At 45.5% G+C, this 16842-nt stretch overlaps 1 protein-coding gene across 1 annotated transcript; it reads left to right on the top strand.

Moving 5' to 3' along the window:
- Positions 1 to 964: 964 nt before the first annotated feature.
- Positions 965 to 12455, top strand: LOC141981527 (transmembrane 4 L6 family member 1-like). The gene is made up of 5 exons (XM_074943183.1): positions 965 to 1135; positions 5032 to 5097; positions 10405 to 10550; positions 11401 to 11587; positions 12283 to 12455. Exons 1-5 carry the CDS (start codon positions 965 to 967, stop codon positions 12301 to 12303), a joined length of 591 nt encoding a protein of 196 aa, XP_074799284.1. The 3' UTR covers positions 12304 to 12455.
- Positions 12456 to 16842: the final 4387 nt, after the last annotated feature.

Raw genomic sequence — 16842 nt, 5'->3', positions numbered from 1 at the left:
TGGGGAAATTCTCAATGTAAACAAGGCCTTAGAAGGAATCCTTCCAGGATTAGCAGTGTGGGGAAGCTTTACTGTTGTTGATGATGCCAAATATGTGCTGTGGAAAAATAGTGGCCCCCAATAGCTTAATTATGGAGTAAAGATTCACTGTTGGGTATGAGACACCAGGCATGTTTTTAGTATAGAACGGGACATATTAGCAGAAAAACCTGAAAGCTAGAAAATATAGGGCCGCTGCTTTTCACAATACAACTGTCTTCGCATTTTTCTGAAAATGAGATGACCTGGCACTATTAGCTAATGAGTGTCTCAGGCAAATATCTGCTTTCCACAAATACCCACAGAACTAAATGTACCTCTGCACTGGTTTTCTTTTAAATAAGTTTAGCGCTCATATAGGGACCAATAGACAGTCCTGAAACTGAAGCCCTCTGCTCGAACAAGCACACCACACAGGTAACTGCAATGTAACCTGCTCCAAACCATGCTATCTATGCACCTCATGCTGAGCCTGAAGATCTAACCAATTGAAAGAGGATGCCTCAGTCTCCATGCCTATTCAGTCCTTGACCCCACTCCTTACGCTGTTAGGAAGGGCACTAGTTAGTGCCAGCCACAGTGGTGATCTTAATGATGTGAACAGCTGTTCTGTAGAAACTAGAATGAAACCATCAATTCATTTCACATAGGACACAGCCATTTCACACAGGACACTGAGCAACCAATATTTGTTTACTACTAACCAGGGCCAGTTTTGAACTGGAGGCGAACAACTCTATATAGTAGAGCCTTTCTTAAATAAATGGTTAATTGAAAATATCTTGCTTCATAACAAGTGTCACATACTTTACAGTTCTCTCCAACAAAGAAAGAAAACGATTGCCTTGTCAAGTCTCACTGTTTTTTAAACTGTGCCACGACCCATACTTTCCTCTCTCATTTCTTTCCACAGGGGTGAGCTACAATGTGCACTGGAAAGTGTTCAAAGTGCATTGGGGTCGTGTTATTCCCATTAGCTGTATGTGCCATAATCTCCAATCTTCTCCTGTACTTCCCCAATGGAAATGTTATAGAGCCTGACAAGATAACTGATTTGGTCTGGTTTTTCCATGGCATTCTTGGAGCTGGGATACTGGTAAGAGAGAAGTTTTGTCGTTGTTGTTGTTTTAATTATTTCTACTTTTTAAAGCTTATCAATGCTTCTGTCAATTCCAAATAACAATCCATGGGGGCTGCCTTTACATTTGTAGATGACACAACTTATCTGTGGGAAAAAGTTTAAAACTATCTGGGGTCTAAAACTGAGAAGGCATCTTTCCAGAGGGCTAAGGGGAAATCACCTATATAAAGAAATATAACTTCTTTATGAAAATCCTGGTGTCCAAAGAAATTCCAAATTACAAATATTAGAGGAAACAAAAATGTTGGCTTTTCATTATTTATGTAGTAAACACACACACAAGTTTCTTTCAGGCTCAATGTGTAAATTCAGCTTTAGGTTGTAAGTTCTCACATTTATTGAGTTGTGTTGCCTTGTTGCTTCTTTCATTGATTTTATTCTCACCTTTCATGAGGCACTGAAGCTTGTTTGGGCTTGCCCTTATTGGAGCTGTTGTCAAAATCAAGTAGTGCTGAACTGCTCCTCTATTTTGTGAGCACTGTTTGAATTCCAAATAGCTGTTATGAAAATGGTTGAAATTTTTTTACTTTTGGTCATTTTTCTGTGAACATGTGTGTGACCAGCTATTTGTCCACATGCATGTTTGGGGAATGCCTGTTCTTTGTGTGAATTCCCACAGTTGTATATGCATTGTGTTTGAATAGATTGTATGAAGTGCTTGTCCTTGTCTATACATATTCAGTCATGCAATCAAGGAGCAGGAAAAAAAGCCATGCAACTCAGGTGACGAATCATATACCACAAATAATGAACAGTAAAGAGTCTAAGTGAATAGACCATACACACTAAATAGGCTGTCATCTCCTCACATAAAGGAGGAGATGAAATGTACTCCTCACTGAATATTTATGAACAACAAATCTATAAAAATCAAAGTTTGTTCTCGGTAAGGCCCTGATCCAAAACCCACTGAACTTAATGGAAAAACTCCTATTAAGTATAATAGGCTTGGATCAGGCCCATATCTCACAAACAGAAAAATGAGTAAATTGTCTGCTATGAATAGCTTGCCTGGCTCTTCTTGTGTACCGTCCACCTACTCCATAGGCCTATCCCTCATGCTGAGTTCTGGATGTATGAACAGGGAGTCTGAACAAAGATTAAAACTGTACCACAGGTACTTGTGAAAAATTCATACCATTCCAAGCCCAGGGGCCACTGGCTTTCAATGAAAGGAAAGACTAATGTTCAGCATGAGAGCCCTGTGTCACATTCAGAACATGACTTCTCTTGAGGGCTCTAATAAGGCTAGGCTGTGGCCAGGATGGCGCGCATCAAAAGTGGACACAGAGAGGGGAAGAGGCGTTTGCATTGATCTCCAAAACGCTGACAACCGCACTACGAGTAGTTACTGATCAGCAAAACAGTGCTGTTAAGTGTATATGTTTTCCATGAAACTATGTGATAGACTGAGAAAGAGGTGTGAATAGACAAAGTGTGGGAGAAGGGGAGTATTATCCCCAGGTGACAGCAAGGGAACTGAAACATGAAGAAATTAAACAACTTGTTCAAGGTCGCGTGGAAAGTCAGTCTCACACTGGGACCTGAAGCCAGGCTCCTGCGTACCACGCCAGTGCCGGAACTACAAGGACACCCTTCCATTTAGTGGCCAGCTTTGGCTCATTTCAGCCTTGCTCTCTCCTTGTCTTCCACGGCTGCTTTTTAAAAGACATGCCCTTATAAAAACAGAACACAGACCTTTATTTTGCTTAAAACCCCTCAATTTCCTTATTTTGCAAATTCAGACATTTAAGGAAAGGAAGAATGACTCGTTTGTTACGAGTACTCGATGCTGCAAACGTAGAATGGCACCACTGGGAAGTGACTGAGACCCCGCAAGACATAGACCCCCACCTCACTGATGCCAGCGTACTGGCAAATTTTCATTCTAACCTCAAAAGGCAGGAAGATACAGATGCTGAGAAAAGCGAGACGCAACAAACAAGCCCTGCACTCCAAACAAATGAACTTGCTCCAAGCCGAGACAAAATAGCCCACTCACAGACTGGGCAGGAGGCCTTCAAGGAAAAGGAGGGTAGTGAGGGAAGCAGGGCTGCTGATTCAGTAGATGGCACTCTTGCCTCTCAGTCAATACTCTAAAATGCCTGAGGAGGGTACTAGAGGACACTGTGTTGCTGGGGTTGCACTGTTGACTACCTCATTGCACTTCTCGCAACAGGAGGATTTTTTAAATCCCAATGTCCTAGCCAAATTCCAACAGAAGTATTTTCATTCTGCTCACATAAATTCCCCACTGAGGTTCAGTTACAACGGACGTTATATTCTTCGCTTTCTGCCCATAGCACTTGTGGAAGTGTTGTGATGAGCTGTTAAAGGGATACTGTCAGGTTGAAATCTAGTCAGTTTAAAAAAAAAGAGAGTTAATAGTAGTTTCAAGTACTCCACCTGCCCCCGAGTCCATCCTGCCTTCCATTCCCTTGCTAGACAGCCACAGTGAAATGCTTTTCTCTCCCATGTTGCTGCATGAAAGAGCTACACAAACGACAGTGGACTCAGCTATTTTATGAACATAAAGGGGGATTCTTTATTCTGGTTACTGGACACAGACAGACCATGTAGTTCTCCAACCAGTGTTGTCTAGGGCAGCGTTTCTCAAACTGGGGGTCCACGAGGGTACTCCAGGGGGTCTATGGGCCCCGCTGATCAACTCCTCCCTCAACTCTTCCCCCTCCCTCCCAGCACCTCCTGCACACCGGGGAACAGCTGTTCCCCCCCGGCGTGCAGGAGGCGCTAGGAGGGAGGGGAAGGAGGGGGAAGGGGAGCGCTTGGGGGAGGGGATGGAAAGAGGCAGGAAAGAGGAGGGGCATGGGTGGAGCAGGGGCAGGAAGAGGTGGGGAGGGGGAGGGCCTTGGGGGAAGCTGTGGACTGGGGGCAGTGCTTGGGGCTGAGCGGGGGACTTGGGGGTCCCCAGCAAAATTTTAAATCAAAATGAGGATCCTCGGATTACTAAAGTTTGAGAACCGCTGGTCTAGGGAGACCCTATGTGGCGTGATAGGACATCCTGCCATGGCACAGTCATGGACGGGACTGCTGGCTACACCTTATCAACTTGACTCCAGCTAATAATTACCATGGATCAAACTGAGCTGAGCTCAGAGACTGTTGACTGAATTGTGTTGTTTGCACCTTCCTGTGGTCTAACACAAAAGGTCAAATTCAGGGATGATGAGTAAAATGGTGCAATTTAAATCCCCGCTCTCTATTTTAGGACCAGATTCTCAACTGGTGTAAACTGGTGTAGCTCCACTGAAGTCAATGGAGCTACATTGGATTACACTAGCTGCAAATCTGCCCTTCAGTCCCCTTAATATTGCATTGAACTTCCTTAGGCCTGGTCTACACTGGGGGCGGGGGATCGATGTAAGTTACGCAACTTCAGCTACGTGAATAACGTAACTGAAGTCAACATACTTAGATCTACTCACCGCAGTGTCTTCACTGCGGTGAGTCAACTGCTGATGCTCCCCCGTCGACTCCACCTGCGCCTCTCGCTCCAGTGGAGTACCAGAGTCGACAGGAGAGCGCTTGGTGGTCGATTTACTGCTTCTAGACTAGACGCGATAAATCGACCCCCGCTGGATCGATCGCTGCCCACCGATCCAGCGGGTAGTGTAGACAAGCCCTTAGAGTCAGTTGGAATACCATAGAGCTACCTAAACTCACTCTGCCAATGCGCAAGAGAGTCCCCATTGGTGTACCACACAGTGAAGAGCCAGAAGAAGCTAAAGTAGCTTCATCCTATGACCCCACTTAATTCACACATTGTTGTCCAACTAATGCTGAGTGTATGGAGACCTCGCGCATTAATTCAATATGTGCTTAACTTACAGGTTATTTTGCCAGCATTTATGATGCTGGGTGCAGGTGGAGCTGGATGTTGTGCTAACAGATGTGGGGTAAGCAACAATTTACGTGCTGAAAAGGGCAATCACTATGATCCGTGAATAACAGCCCTTAAGTGGAAGCTGAGCAGATGGAAAGGCACAAAGCACACAACCACTGACAGTCCAATCCTCCCAATACAGAAATAGGGCTTGACCTGCAGAATCCCTGTGCTTAGCGTATGATTGATTGACCCCATCACAGGAGCAGCCTCATCTAGCAAGAATGTTAATATATTGGAGTGTTTATATAAACTAGTATCTATCCCAAGGCCAGATTTGGAACATTTAGCCACAATAATAAGTATAGAGTGGAGTGGGACAAAGTAGCACTAGCCCACTCCAGCTAGAGCAAATCACTGCTCCAGTTTCCTGGTGCACAGGGGGAGTTGGCAAACTATACCATCCTCTAGGGTGGCACAGCCTAGCCCCTTTCCTGTGGCTGTTCATGGGAGGACAGTGCCAGGATCCTGCCTCTCCTTCCTCCCTCTGGTGATGGGCTTTTCCATGGGTGCCTTCCATGGGTCCCTTCCATGGGAGGGAGAAATCTCTGTGCTCCCCTAAATGCAGGGACTGGGGCTGTCCCTGACCCTTGTACAGAGCTGATGTGACAGCTGCCATCTTGTCCAACATACCAGGGAGTGAACAGGATACCTACATCTAGAAGTGAAACCTGTTACAGGTTGAGCTAAAGCCAAGTCTCTCTAGCTGGGGCTGTAACAGACTCACATCTTCTGCAGGGCATCACTGAGGGGGACCTATAACCCACATCCTCTAGTGGGTTACACACCAGAGATGGAAAGGCTCTCTGTGCTCTTTCCACCCACCCACAGGCCAGGGAGAATTTGTCCCTCAAAAATTACAAACATGACAGAGCAAACAAACTGTGAGGGTATCTCAGTTAATCTCCATGCCTTGTACATTAATTGTTATTTCTGATGTACTGCGGTTTTCGTTAGCCAGGATAAACTGATTTAGAAATGTTTTTCTAGTCCAGTTCCTTGCTAGCAGTAGCCTGTAACTAGAACTGAGCAATAAAGTATTTTCATCAATACCTTTCAGTTTACATTTAGTAAGACTCATAATGAGATCATTCTACATTGTTAAGGTGCTTTACTAAATTTAAGGAATTTAATCTGATTTTAAGTAATTGCCTTTGATCTGACAAAGCATTGGATGGACATGGCAACAAGTCACAACCCGAGACATGGCCAGGTGTTCAGTTGCTCTGCAGTACGTGCTAAATCACAACAGGTGAAATAAACTAAATGGGGCTCAGGTCCACCAGAATTACTGGTGCACCCCAGACACAGCTGTTCCTCCAGTCTAGTCCCCCCCCAGCCCCCCGGTAGAATTTCAGACTGTTCCTCCCAGCACAACACTCAGCCTAGACAGACACTCCCTTCTAGCCCCATAGGATGTATTCTGGCTTTGTTCTCACTCCTGAGTCCTTGATCCCTCGGCCAGCTACGACAATAAGAGGCATCTGATTGGCACCACTCAGCTCCACTATCCTTCCACTTGCTACTCTGCCGCTGACTCACTACTGCATCCCTGACTGTGAGCTGAGATCCCAAGAGTCTGGCCTTAGCCTTCCCTGCTCTGACAGCTGGTGCATACACACTTCAGCTTTACTGTTGTTATTATTTGTATTGCAGTAGTGCCCAAAGGCCCCAATGTGGAATCAGACTCCATTGTGCTAAGCACTGTAAATGTATCTAGAATGAAAAGACAGTCCCTATCTCAAAGCGCTTACAAGCTAAATATAAGACAAGAGCCACCGATGACTATAACAAACAGTGGAAAAGGTGACAATCAGACTCTACAAGTAACTACATGGAGAACAGATGGCTGATAGCAAACAGTTCTTTAATCTAGCAGGAAAAGGCATAACAAGAACCAGCGGCTGGATGCTGAAGCTACACAAATTCAGACTAGAAATAAGGTACAAATTTATGAGGAAGGGTAACTAACACTTGGAACAGCTCACCTCGCCACGTGGTAGATTCTCCATCACTCGCAGTCTGAGTCAAGACTGGATATATTTTTACAAGCTATTTTACAGCTTAAGCAGAAGTTATGGCTTGATGCAGAAATTAGATGGGGAGAAGCCCATGGTAACAGAGGGATGCTCTGACTAGTGTAATAAGCAACAGTCTCAGTACACCAACAGCTCAGCCACTGTTGAGTGATTTATAAGCACCGCAGCAGAGATGAGTTTTAAGGAGAGATTTGAAGGATGATATAAGGAAATGGCTCTGCAGATTTTTTACAGGGAGCTGGAATATTCAAAATTGGTTTGCCAGTGATTCCCAAACAACGACAAGGGGCTTCAGCAATGAGGGGGAAAGGGTTAATGTGTTTGTACAGTGGTTCGCATAATGGGGCCCTGATCCTCACTGGGGCCTTTGGGTGCTCCTGCAATACAAACGGTAAATAAGTATAAATCTATCTATCTATCTATCATCCTTTTATTTGTCTTATTAAGTTCTCCATTTCAATCTGCAGTGATTTCTGCAGACTAATTATATGTTATGGAATGGATATTTCTGTTAATACATTTTAAATGATTGCCTTTTAACTTCATTAAATGCCCTTTTGTTCTTTCATTATGGGAATGGGTATAATAATTTTTGGAAAGTAACAACCTAGGTGAGCTTCTGTGTCCTGCAGGAGGGGGTGTACTCCTCCAAAAACATCCTCACCACTATGGTATAATGAGAGGAAATCCCTCAAATATTTCCTGTAACAACAGGAGCATCATTATCTAGTAGTCCCTTAACCTGAGCCATTTATAAGAGGTATCAGTGCAGGGCTAGCCTGTACCCACTTCTCGCAGGGAAAGGGAGGGCTTAAGGGATCAGGCAAAAATCACAGTCTTTTGGCTTTTAGTGTGTAAGAACCAGGGGAGTCGGGTGTGAGCTGCAGCACTAGATCCTTCAACAAATCCCCCTACTGCTCACTAGCAAAGGTGGGTGGGTATAATGGGGAACTCAGCTTGGGGCCTGTAAAAGGGAATAGCAGACATACTCAGGCCTGAGCTGCCCAACCATTCCTGGAGACACTGTGCCTAAAACAGGAGCACAATCACCCCAGGAGCAGCCTCCAATGTCCTGCCCTTCCACTCCGCCCAATTAAGGGCAACAGCTTAAAGCCCACAATCTTGTCCATAATTTGGGTCTGCTGCCTCATGATGCAGGAGTAACATACCATAAAACGTCTCTGCTATATATCATAATGCACAAGGGGGCCTAATTAAGATTTGCAACCTCAATTCTGGCTTTTCCTAATTTCTGAAAAAAGAAAGGGAGTACTTGTGGCACCTTAGAGACTAACCAATTTATTTGAGCATAAGCTTTTGTGAGCTACAGCTCACTTCATCGGATGCATACAGTGTAACTAAGTTTTAGAGCAGAGGTGGGGAACCTTTTTTCTATCAGGGGCCTTTGACCCACAGAAAAAGTCAGTTACAGTCCTGCGGGGGGGTGCAGAGGCTCGGGGCTTCCCCTAGGCTCTGGGGTGGGACCAGAAATGAGGGGTTCAGGGTGGAGGAGGGGGCTCTGGGCTGGGGTGGGGGGTTGGGGTGAGGGCTCTGGCTGGGGGTGCGGGCTCTGGGGTGGGGCTGGGGATGAGGGGTATGGGGTGCAGGAGGGGGCTCTGGGCTGGGTCCAAGGGGTTTGGAGTGCAAGAGCGGGCTCAGGGCTGGGGCAGGGAGTTGGGGTGCAGGAGGAAGTTCGGGGTGCAGGCTCCAGGAGGGAGTTTGGATGGGGGGTTCCAACCTGGGACAGGGGGGTTGGGGTGCAGGTGGGAATGGGGGGTCTGGGAGGGAGTTTGGGTGCAGGAGGGGGAGACTTGCAGCAGGCCAGATGAAATGAAGCAGTAGGCCAGATCCAGCCCGCATGTCATAGGTTCCCTCTCCCTGCTTTAGAGGTCCCAGGTTGATCCCACCTGCCAATGACCAGGGTCTATCAGGGGTACATTGACACAAGAACAAATGGATATAAACTGGCCATCAACAAGTTTAGGCTTGAAATTAGACGAAGATTTCTAACTATCAGAGGAGTGAAGTTTGCCAGCAGCTGGGAATGGGTGATAGGAGATGGATCACTTGATGATTACCTGTTCTGTTCATTCCCTCTGGAGCACCTGGCATTGGCCACTGTCGAAAGACAGGGTACTGGGCTAGATGGACCTTTGGTCTGACCCACTGTGGCCGTTCTTAGGTTCTTATGTTCTGAAATAGCCTTCCAACGGGAGCAGTGGGGGGCAAAAAAACTAACTGGCTTCAAAACTGAGCTTCATACATTTATGGAGGGGATGGTATGATTGCCTGCAATGGCATGTAGCCAATCTGCAACTGCTAGCAGCAAATATCTCCAATGGCCGATGATGGGACACTCGATGGGGAGTCTCTGAGTTACTACAGAGAATTATTTCCCAGGTGTCTGGCGGAGGGAGGAGGGAGGGTCTTGCCGACATGCTCAGGATCTAACTGATCACTGTATCTGGGGTGAGGATGGACTTTTCCCTCAGGTCAGATTAGGAGAGACCCGAGGGAGGTTTCGCCTTCCTCTGCAGCCAGGGGGATGGGTCACTTGATGGTTTAAACTTGTGTAAATGGGGGGTTCTCTGTAACTTGAAGTCTTTAAATCATGATTCGAGGACTTCAGTAACTCAGCCAGAGGTTCTGGGTCTATTACAGGAGGGGCTGGGTGAGGCTCTGTGGCCTGTGATGTGCAGGAGGTCAGCCTAGATGATCACGATGGACTCTTCTCGCTTTACAGTCAGGGGAGCGAGCCTCCCAGTCCAGGTAGACAGACGTGCACTAGCTCTGCTCGAGCTAGTATGCTGGAAATAGTAGCACGGGTGGCAGCTCAGGCCAGGCACCCGAGTCCAAGCCCGCCTGGCCCCTTGATCTGGGCGTTGGTGCTAGCCTGAGCCATTGCCCATGCCGCAACAGCCACACTGCTATTCGAGCTCGTGCAAGTCTATCTACTTGGGCTGGAAGCACACTCCCAGCTGCAGTGTAGACATACCCATCCAGTCCTATGTTCCTAAAGGTCTGGGCTTCACCCACCTCTGCAGGCAGGTGGGATGCAATTTGCACCTTTCTTCAGCCCAGGGGGTAGCTGCACCAGAGTTGGAAAGATTCAACAACTTCAAATTCCTGCAGCAGTGAAGCAGGCCCCAAATTACGGTTGTTATTATTTATTGCCCAAAGTGAAAAACAGCTAAAGAGGGATTCCCTTTCCATTCACAGTCTGAGGTGTCCATAATACTCTGTGTCCATACAGACGATGTTCAGGACCTTCTCCCTTTCAGATGCTGCTCTCTGTGCTGCTGGCTGTGCTGGGAGCTGCAGGAGGGGTATACTGTATGGTCATCTCATCCTTGGGACTGATTAGTGGGCCTCTTTGTGACACCGGTGATGGAGAATATATCTACCCTTTCCGGAATGACACACTGACGTAAGTATGACATACTGACTCTTCCAAACTGCAAGGGCCAATTTTTGCACCCTTTGAACAGCAGATCTAGGTTTTTCTGAACTGAATTGATGTTCTGCGCTATCAGATCCTGAATCTGTATTATTTTGAGTGAGCAGTCCCCAGCCATCCTTCACTTGGTCCAACTTCTCTGGCCCATTCTCTGGAAAGCTGCCTGCTTTTGTTTTGGAGGACACAGGTACTTTGTTTCCATTGAGCTATTGACCAGACTTGTGTGATGGCTGTGCGATACTTTCATGGGACTGTATGAGATTTGAGCCTTGACTCCTATTAAAGTCAAAGGGAGTCACATGGCTAAAACATCACACAGTTGGATGGAAATCTACCAAATTGAGCCCTCTCCCACATCCCTCTGAAAAGCAAAGCAAAAATCTCTTCATTGGCTTTTTGCAAGTGAACCCTGACAACATCTTGCAAAGTGGACTGGAGAATGCTGATCAGATATTGCAACTGGGTCAGATATTGCAACAGATTATGGGCACATTTTTGATATTCTGTGGACTTTTGTATTTTGCCATTAAAATTGTCCTGAAACAAAACACAGGATCTTATGCAGGCAGCCATGTAATGCAAGCCTAATTCTCCATGGCCCTGCACCTTATGTTGTCATTTACACTTTTGCGAAGTGGGTATAAAATGCTACCAGACCACTGTGTTAGAGTTTTACATTCACTTTACGCTTTGCAAATGACTTCTAAAGATAGCAAGAAGGAGAGAATCAGGCCCAATCTTTGAGGTACAACTCTTAACAGATGAAGTCTTTTTGAATCACTCTTCATAATAAGTTGTCAATTATTTTTTCTACTTACAGAGACAATTATTTGTTTAATCAGACAACATGGAGCATTTGCAAAGAACCTGAAAACATTATTATGTGGAATATTGTCTTGTTTTCTCTTCTCTTGGGGATTGGTACAATTGAAGCTGTTCTTTGCTTTATTCAAGTCATCAATGGACTTATTGGATTCATATGTGGCACATGTATGAGGAAAAGAAAGGTGAGTATCTGATGTAAGATATCACAAAGTAAATATTATTTTTACTAGTTTTTATCAGACTTTATGATAATTTTAGCCCCACTTTTGGCAGAACCACAGTAAATTGTCCTGATAGTGTATAATATCAGATATGTAAACAAACGATGCAAATCTCAAGGACTTTTTAAATAGTTGGACAAATAATAAAAAGTAACGCCCCATTTAAAAAACATAACACTAGTTATTCCCACATGGAGAGGGGACAAAGGGTCTGATGCTGTGGTTATTTAGGACTACCTTTTCAAAAGCAACTAGTGATTTGGGGAATCTCAATTTGCAGGTACTGAATTTGAGCTACATAAAAAGATCTGATTTTTAGACAATACTTAGCACCCACCCTCTGAAAAGCAAGTGTCTCGGGCTGGGCACTCAATAACTGAGGCACGCAAAGCCACTAGTCACTTTTCAAAATGCAGGGATTGAAGCCCATCTATGGACATACAGGTTTCAGGATTATGTTATCTGTGGGTTGTAATGAGGCAGAAATCTTTTCTTGGCTTGCAAGTCTCTTCTTTTGCAAGAAAAACACCTTTACATTTTATTTCTCTCCACAAGGAGGTTGCCATTTATTTTAACTTAATAAGATTCCTGTAGCAAGCCTGATATCCATCTGGAACTTTAATTAACTTGACATTCTTTCCTTCCTTGTCTTTCAGACACATATTGCTGGAATGTAAATCACCTACAAAGAATGCTAGTGACAAGCATAGACCTGCGGGGATTCATGTATAATCATAATGTGTTGTGCTGTATTTGTGGGGACAGAGGGACCCCAAGATGTTCAGGAGTTTCAGAACAACTCCAGAACATTTTATAAAGATATCTGGATGGGAGTGGGTGGATTATCTAGAACTTTTGACGTCACAGATTCTTTTTTGTCTCCTCTAAGAACCCAGGCTAAGTCTCTGGTACTGGCAACATGATGCTGTCTTTTCAAGAGTGCCTGGCATATATAAACATTCAATCACAAACATTCTCCAATTAAAATTAACTGCTTACCCCACAAGTGCTGCCCTGTGTAGCAAGCATGTCACTTTGAAGTGCTGATTGTTGTGTATGGAAACCTGGTCTGAATGTAATCATTGCTAATATAAAGATTTATCAGCTTTACTGAACTCATCCATGCTGGTTGGATGTCTAAAGATGCTCATTAATGCTCCCCAAACCCTGTCCTGGCCCTGTGTAAAACTGGGATGGATTCTCTGGCAGTGCTCTATCTATGTTTGCAGTGTTGTTGTAATCGTGTTGGTCCCAGTATATTAGAGAGACAAGGTGGGTGAGGTAATATCTTTTATTGGACCAACTTCAGTTGGTGAGGGACACAAGCTTTCGAGCTTACACAGAGCTCATCTTCAGGTCATGCTCTGTCTATTTCTATCCCTTTGGTACGTAAGCACTGGTCTTCAGTCGATACCGGGCTCAGAAAGGGTATTTTCAGGACCTAGCAGTAGCGATGTTGCTTAAATAGGGCCAATATTTGTAGCACTGTGGAGGCCCTGTGTAGTAGGCAGCTGGCCAGTTTCTAACCTGCTTTACCCTCTGTGGAGCCAGCCTCCACTCACACTTCTGTGAGTGCTGTAGGAGGCTGTGGTGGTCAGTAAAGTGCCAATGCTGCACTGAAAATCAGCACTTCAAAGGTAATAATGTTGCACATTGGTAACCCTGGAGATGCATTTGCCCCAACATGCAAGGCATGTTATGTAGCAACCAACTAGCCAATAACTAGCCTTATTGAACTATAAGGAGGAAAAAAAATTCAGACTCATTTCCAGGGGAGTCTGATATGCACATCCTAGTGTAGAACATATTCATTTTCAGTATTTAATTTTTTTAAATTGCACTTCTGATCATTCTTGTGCACGCTTTTCTGAGAAACTGAAGCTAGCCCTAAGAGGCACCAAATGGCATCATTCTCAGTGCTACAGCAAGCAATGATCCCACAAAGTGCTGAGTGTGAGATCAAGCCCTAAATGCTAAATCCATGTGATTGGTAAATTCCAGAAAGTCTGTGCATTCTTTGTCATTTTATTGGCCACTTCAAAGGCTAATTCCTACAATTGTCACTGATTCTTCTGCTTAAGACAAAAAGTAGTAAGATATTTTACATATATATCAGAAGCTCTTCAAAACTGCCTAACTGTAAAGTTAGGTTACTTTGGATCTGTTTTGCAAAAGGAGAAACCTTTGTTTCCTCTTTCAAAAATGTTTTTTGACTACTGCATTTGATCACACAAATGGACATTTTTCCCTGTCCCCTTGGGAATTTTCACACAGAAGTATCCGGTCACTCATGCTGTCACCTGATATATGCATGCAGATCCCTCATTCGAACAAATAAATGCCAGTTATGTTCAGGCAACAGGTGTATTTTAGGGGGTGCAGCTTAAGCACCAATATTTAAATTTTTGCCCATCATGTTTTAAAGCATATTCTCTTTAATAAAAGCAAGAGAGAAATACACAGGTTGGCCAAGGTTTTCAAATACTAATAAAGGATGTGGATGCATCCAAATCCCGTAAGTGGCTCCAAAAGTTCCAGCTGTTCTATACAGTGAAGTATGCAAGGGGCTATGATCAGAGGAGGTTCACAGTACTACTGTCCCTTTTACTGCAGCAATCTTTTTATTTTAAAACTGATGAAAAATGAAATAAAATGCGGCGTTGTCTTTGGCTAAATTGTGTAAATTTTGTCCTTTCACTGCATGAAAACGCACTGCAGATTATCCCACGTTTAACAATTTAAATGGGTTGCTTATTGTCATGTCCTGAGAAACGTGCAGCTGCTGTAGAGTGACCTGTATGAACGTGCTTCTAGTGTATTAAACCCTTAGAGCCTGATTCTCAGTTACACTAAGGGGCCATAATGTCCCTGAGAATTCAGGCCTTTGTTCCTAGCAGTGCTTCACAGACAGTATGTGATCAAACGGTTCACAGCCACTGTGCTGCAGCCATTAGTTTACACAGACAGAACCTGCTAGCAACCAGCTCCTTTCACCCACCTCTCCTCTTCATGCAGGTCCATGTGTCTGCCCCACCCTACACAAGCTGTCATGAAGGTCTTCTCCTCGGCCAGCTGGCCTGACTCCCTTGCACCACTCAACTCTCCAGACGCGCCCTTAGTGCTGCTTGCTTCACTACTGCCTGCCTACTTCTCTGGCTCCTGCAGTAGCAGCATCTACTGTCTGCCACTACCTCTCTGCTCTGGCTTCTGTCTGCTCCTGCTCCTGCTCCTAGACTCACCCTCCTCCATCACGCCAGCTCTGACACAGCCAATCATTACCCACCTGACCACCCCGCACCCACTCTACCCCAACTAGCCTCCCACCTACTGCTGTTTCCTCCCCACCTCCCAAGGAAACCAGAAGTTAACTGGCTGGAACAGGTTACTCTCTATTATGAAGAGCTGCCTCGTTAGATGTTCGCAAAAAGAAAAGGAGGACTTGTGGCTACAGCTCACTTCATCGGATGCTCATGCTCAAATAAATTGGTTCGTCTCTAAGGTGCCACAAGTCCTCCTTTTCTTTTTGCGAATACAGACTAACACGGCTGTTACTCTGAAACCTGTCGTTAGATGTTGTTTCTTCAAATGGGTTTCTGCAGTGGAAGCAAAGTAAGTGGACAGGCGGCTTGCTGCTGAGCGTTCGGTTGCAAAGAGGGGAGATGTTAGGGGAAAGCCTGTCTTGAATATGGGTCAGGCAGGAGCTTTGGCACAGAGGAACTGCTTTGTATGTGTAGCTCTGACAGTGAAACTTGGGAGAACTTACTGGAGCAGCGTTTTCAAGGAAAAGCTGCTTTGAAACTCATGTAAAGAAACAATAACTAATTAGACAACTCTTTATAAAACCCTATAATCTCTTACACTGCATCACAGCAAGCAGGAAGGAATAAAACAATCACTAACAAACTCTACTGAGCCTGTAGGAAAAACGTTAACTCTGTTAACAAGAGAACCCAGACTCTTGTCAGCTAGAACTGGGCAAATTGTTCATTGTGAATACAATTTCTTTGCAAATTTATCATTTTCTTCAGTTTGCAAATTATTCCTGTGCTGACCCTGATTTCTATCGCTTTATTCATTATTCATATGTATTTCTCAAGTAGTTTAGGCAAACCAATTTCAGCCTATCACATATTCATGAGCAGTCTGCTAGGACTGGTCACTTAAGTCACATGGTATCATTTCTGCTCCCTGATTGGATGACTGAAACTTTTTAAACAGGAGAATCGATGATGAAAAAACACGCTTCTAATGTTCTGATAAATATACAGACACTGTGGTCACTAGTTGGGAGTAGGGTTGCCAACCATCCCAGTCTCGCCGTGAATCTCCCAGAATCAGGCTCTATCTCCTGGAAGCTACTGAAGCCAAACCAGCAGATTTTAGGTGCTAAATGTCCGGCGGCACAGCGGGGCTAGGGCCGGCTCCCTGCCTCCCTTGACCCTGCACCGCTCCTGGAAGCGGCCGGCACGTTCCTGCAGGCCCCGGTGGGGGGCGGGGGGGTCTCGGGATGCTGCCCCCACCCCGAGCGCCTACTTTGCAGTTCCCATTGGCCAGGAACTGCAGCCAATGGGAGCTGCGGGGCCGGCGCCTGCGGGTGGGGCAGTGTATGGAGCCTCCCTGACCCCCACCCCTGCCTAGAAGCTGCTGCCAGAGGGATTTGCTGGTCACTTTTAGGAGCTGCCCGAGGTAAGTTCTGCCTAGCCGGAGCCCACACCCCTCACCTCCTCCCACACCCCAACCCTCTGCCCCAGCCCAGAGCCTGCACCCTGCACCCAAACTCCCTCCCACACCTCCTCCACATGCCAACCCTCTGCCCCAGCCTGGTGAAAGTGAGTGAGGGTGGGGGAGAGTGAGCAACAGAGGGAGGGGGGATGGAGGAAGTGGGGGCGGGGCCTCAGGGAAGGGGCGGGACAGGGGGCAGGGCAAGGGTGTTTGGGTTTGTGCAATTAGACAGTTGGCAACCCTAGTGGGGATGAAACTTAGGTCTTTTAGCACTAAACCCACAGGCTCTACCATTTTACCTGAAGGAGTAACTCCTTTAGCTGTGAGTATGCAGCAGGCTGTTATAATTGCTGGGGCCAGCTATTAGACACACACACACACCACAGCCAGTGCATTACACTCATATTTCTTAAACCTCCAGCAATCATGAATTTTAAATGAATTCCCAGTAGCCACTCAAATACGTGAGAATGATTAATATTAGGGCCCTGTAC

The sequence above is a fragment of the Natator depressus genome, chromosome 1 (assembly GCF_965152275.1).
Source record: "Natator depressus isolate rNatDep1 chromosome 1, rNatDep2.hap1, whole genome shotgun sequence".
Lineage (NCBI taxonomy): Eukaryota > Metazoa > Chordata > Testudines > Cheloniidae > Natator > Natator depressus.
Note: the sequence above shows the minus strand (reverse complement) of the source record. Positions and strands in the feature narration are given on the sequence as shown.

Coding starts and splice junctions, on each gene's coding strand:
- LOC141981527 (XM_074943183.1), top strand. CDS start 965: ATGTGCACTGGAAAGTGTTCAAAGTGCATTGGGGTCGTGTTATTCCCA. Junction 1,136..5,031: donor TTCTTGGAGCTGGGATACTG/GTAAGAGAGAAG, acceptor CTTAACTTACAG/GTTATTTTGCCAGCATTTAT. Junction 5,098..10,404: donor GTTGTGCTAACAGATGTGGG/GTAAGCAACAAT, acceptor TCTCCCTTTCAG/ATGCTGCTCTCTGTGCTGCT.